General features: G+C 41.6%; 2 protein-coding genes across 2 annotated transcripts in view; one reads left to right on the top strand and one right to left on the bottom strand.

Annotated features, from left to right (window-relative positions):
* The window catches only part of slc10a1 (solute carrier family 10 member 1), a 5,173-nt gene extending 2,812 nt beyond the window's left edge, over positions 1-2,361 (top strand). The window contains exons 4-7 of the mRNA XM_035678381.1: positions 161-369; positions 981-1,155; positions 1,265-1,464; positions 2,180-2,361. Of these exons, the coding sequence (XP_035534274.1) occupies positions 161-369; positions 981-1,155; positions 1,265-1,464; positions 2,180-2,244 (649 nt within the window). The 3' untranslated portion in view covers positions 2,245-2,361. The remainder of the gene's footprint in view (positions 1-160; positions 370-980; positions 1,156-1,264; positions 1,465-2,179) is intronic.
* A 130-nt stretch (positions 2,362-2,491) lies between these two features.
* Positions 2,492-4,323, bottom strand: part of srsf5b (serine and arginine rich splicing factor 5b) — a 6,391-nt gene continuing 4,559 nt past the window's right edge. The window contains exon 8 of the mRNA XM_035678380.1: positions 2,492-4,145. Within this exon, the coding sequence (XP_035534273.1) occupies positions 3,812-4,145 (334 nt within the window). The 3' untranslated portion in view covers positions 2,492-3,811. The remainder of the gene's footprint in view (positions 4,146-4,323) is intronic.

Below are 4,323 nucleotides of genomic sequence, written 5' to 3'. Positions count from 1 at the left end.
AACAACAAACTAAGAATATGGTCTCTGGTGTGGGTTATAAAGTTGACATATTGTGTTATCGACGCAATCAAACATTGCTTTTATATCTTTTTTTTTTTAAACGTGTTGCCCGTGTTATCAAAATGAAAATTATCACCCGTCTTTATTCCCCCCCCACCAGCATTGTGATGACTTGCTCGTCCACTGTGATGGCTCTGGGCATGATGCCTCTGCTGCTCTACCTCTACTGTCAGGGCTTCAATGACGTGCAGAACTACGTGCCCTACGTTGACATCATTATAGCGCTGTTCATGATCCTCATTCCCTGCGCCGCAGGCATCCTCATCAACTACTACAGGCCGCAGTACGCCAAGATCATCAAGAAGGTTGGTGCATACACACGAAGGTCAGAAGGCTAGATGAGATCACTGTAGAGCTGAAACAATGTTGATTCATGGTTTGTAGAATAGAACAGGCAACGATTTTTGTGATTGATTTGTTGTTTTAGTACTTTATCAAACAAAAATAGACAAAAATGTCAGATTCCAGCTTATCAAATGTGATGATTTTCTCAGTTATATATAATTATAAATTGAACATCTTTGGGTTTTAGACTGTTTGATCGGACAAAAGAAGCTAATAGACCTTTTTCATAGCATGAAATGACTGCTAGGACATTTATATTTTATAGACTAAACGTAATCAAATAATATTAAGAAATTATTAAAAAGGGCTGGAACTGTTTTTAGCAACTGTATTACAATTATACAGAGGTCAACAGTGCATTTTGGGGAAATATTTTAATTTGCATTCTAGGCAGCAGGACAGTCTATGTGTTTCTAATACTTTTGAATGTCTATGGAGCTCTGCGTCACAGACAATACTTGAGAATAAGAGATAGAAATATCCCCAGACTAACTCTAATAATAACACAGAAACCAAATAAAAGACTAATGAATCTCCAGTCTAATGTGTCTCGTCCTGCTGCTGTTCTCAGGCAGGCCTCACTATGCTGACGATTGCTGTTGTGGTGGTCGGCATCCTCTCCAGCATTGGAATCGGAGGCTCCATCCTCACTGTGCTGTCCCCTCCCCTCATGGCCATCGGTTTACTCATGCCCTTCATAGGCTACACCTTCGGATACATCATCTCCTCTCTCTTCAAGCTCAACCAATCGTGAGTCAGGCGGAGAGTTATTCTGTTAAATTCGAGCTCTGACAGATAGCAATAGCTCGCCTCTATGTGTCCACGACTTATGAATGAGCTTGTCCATCCCCCTCCTCAGGGAGCGGAGGACGGTTGCTATGGAAACGGGCTGTCAGAACATCCAGCTGTGCTCCACCATCCTGAAGGTGGCCTTTCCTCCGGCGATGATCGGCCCTCTGTTCCTGTTCCCCCTGGTGTACGCGTCCTTCCAGCTGCTGGAGGCGATGGTCCTCATCGCGCTGTTCAGGTGTCACCAATGGATCACACTCAGGAAGAAAGGTAGGACTGACGCCAGGGCTCTTAAAGGGTTCATGTTTAGAGGCCGTACAAACACTGGTGGAGCCGTTTGTTGTCACACAGGAAATTACAGCTCACCTGTGATTAATTGTAGTGGTGAAATGATGACAGAGGCAGTAATAATTGATTAATAATTAAAGTTAGATGCAAACTTTATTCTAGTTGCAGCGTCTTTAAATATTGGATTTGCTCTGTTTTGAATAATTGTTAATTATTTCTGTGTTTTGAACACCTTATCTGACAAAACAAGCTATTTTCACCGTGTTCAGGGACATTGGGATAGGAATTAGACATTGATACCACTGATATTCTATATAGATATTCTAAATGATTAAATGCTCAATGAAACAATAAATTCACCAATAATTAAACAATTCTTGGTTGTAGCTTAACCTAGGAATTGAGGTTATATTACCTGGTTAATATGGACTGGTGCGGGATTTACTCAACACATTAAAGGACAACATACCAGCAGCACCACAGGGATGTAGGAAGAGTCAGGGGTTGCCCATGAATGTTTGGATAAAATCTGATGGCAATCCAGCCAATATTTGTTGAGATATTCAGGTTTGGACCAACAAAACCCGGTCAGAATTTCCTGTTTGATTTATTTGGCCTGACTCTGTTGTATTAACTGAAGGCTTCATTTTTATAAAATTGTTCACCTTTGTAATCCACTCATCTGTCGGGCCTACAGAGAAATACCAGCCGGCAAACACTGAAAATAAGCTGAGAGCACCCTCTGGGGAGACGAATGTATGATGGATGGATCTCAAATGCATCCCAATTTGTTTCTACCAATGTGAACTCTTGCTGAGCCCGATGGAGACCAGACTGCAGTTTGCTGAAAGAGCTCCTGCACTACGTGAAACAGGAAAAGACGTAGAGCTGCAGCCATTTTATGCAGTCATTTGAGAGACTGCAAGTATTTCCTTTAATTACAATATGAATCGACAGCTTGTACATTTATTTGTAAGTGTTTAATTAAACAGAACTGATGAACACAACATTCATGATTTAGTTAAAACTGTTTTATTAAGTCCACTGTCTTCCTACACCATACAAACATCCATCATGTTTTCCACTGAAAATAAAATCCCTATGTACAAAAATGTTGCATTTTCCAAACTAACATCAGTCACAGTACCGACAAGTATTCTTGGAATTACTTTACACTTATGAAAAACAAAAGTCTGCAATGCTGTACACAAAACCCTACAAATAAACAAAAATTACAATGCTAGAATAAACTGCATTCTCTAAACAACACCATTTTGAAGTGTTGAAATTAACATGTTGACCGTATCCCCAAGGTAGAGTATTAAAACTCCCAACAAATTAAAAGTTTTAACAGTCAACTGCAAGAAAACGTAAGATTTATGAAATTTACTGTACAGCTGTTCAACTGCTGGAACAATGTGCATAACTGTACAGTGTTCTTGATACTGAAGCTGCCAATGCCAGTTATGACGGTGGTTTGTATTTGAGCTTCAAGCACAAATAAAATATTTCTGATAATAATAAGTAAATTTGGATCAAACAAAAGCACATGCAAGCAGTCTAAGATATAGAGATCACATACACAGCTGTGGCAGGTACAGTAGGTCAGAAAATAAGGGAGAAGAGGTGAAAGGACTTGGAAAACTTGGGTGAACAGGACAAAAATGTAAAAAGTGATTAAAAATTCTCCCACTGACAGGCAAAAAACAAGCAGAGGTATTGCAAAGAAGTAAAGAAAGTGGTCACACGACTTATCAAAATCATCCTAGTACTGCTGAAAAATACAGATTCCCTCTTCAAAGTTTTTTTTTTTTTTTTTAATAGTGTAGAGATTTCTAACTTTACAGGCCCAACAACAGTGAGGCTTGGGCATTTTGGTGATTTTGTGAAATGAAACAGACAGACTGGACCGGTGATGGACCTGCAGCCTATTGGATGAATAAATTCAGAGGAGAGCAGACACTGGGTGTAAACACACATATGGGTCCAAACGTTTTAAGGGTAATGAGCGGGAGGACACGAACAGCATTTCAGTGCAACAAGTGTCTTCTGTTTAAGTTATTTGATTTAAAAATGCCCCATTATGACAATAAAATATCTGACTTAATATCATTGCTCCTGTCTGACAATGTGTCTGTGTTCTAATGTGAAAAACTTGATAGTTATGACAACAACCCAGAGAGGAAAAACCAAACTTTGCTCGAGGAAAAGGTTTCTCTCGGCTTTCAGAGGGGGTCGTGGGAGCTCCAGTGTGCCAACTCATCCGAGCGGATTCTACTGCTGAAACAAGTTGTTCCTACTGACGATTGGTTTAACCCAAACACAGCCTTTAACGCTGGCTGTCAGTAGAATGAGAACGGGAGCGGGAGCGGGAACGAGAGCGGGAACGGGAGCGGGAACGAGAGACAGACGCTCTCTGAGCCGGCCGAGGGGAGGGCGGAGTGGCGGACTTGCTCGTCTTGGAGGACCGCTTAGCGGGTTCCTTTGATTTGGGGGTCGGGGATGAGGTGCCGCCAGCAGGGGAGCCACTGCGGGAGCGGGAGCGAGAGCGGTTGTGGGCCTTGGCGGGGCTGCGGGACCGTCTGGGGGAGCGAGATGGAGAGCGACCACGGGAACGGGACCGTGAGCGAGAGGAGCTCTCAGACCGGGAACGACTTCTCGACCTGGGGAAGAGGAAGAGGAAGAACAGCATCAGGATACGGTTTAACTCCATTTCTGCAGTGTAAAGTACACACAGCATACTTCATGTGTTGTACTACAGGATTTATTTCGCACAAGTATTAGTATAATTTATTTATATAGTCTAAAAAAAAAAAAAAAAAAAGTGTAAAAAAAAAAAAA

This window comes from Morone saxatilis, unplaced genomic scaffold (genome assembly GCF_004916995.1).
Source record: "Morone saxatilis isolate NCDOM2014 unplaced genomic scaffold, NCSU_SB_2.0 Contig7, whole genome shotgun sequence".
Lineage (NCBI taxonomy): Eukaryota > Metazoa > Chordata > Actinopteri > Moronidae > Morone > Morone saxatilis.
The sequence above is the reverse complement of the archived record's forward strand: the minus strand, read 5'-3'. Positions and strand labels throughout refer to the sequence as shown.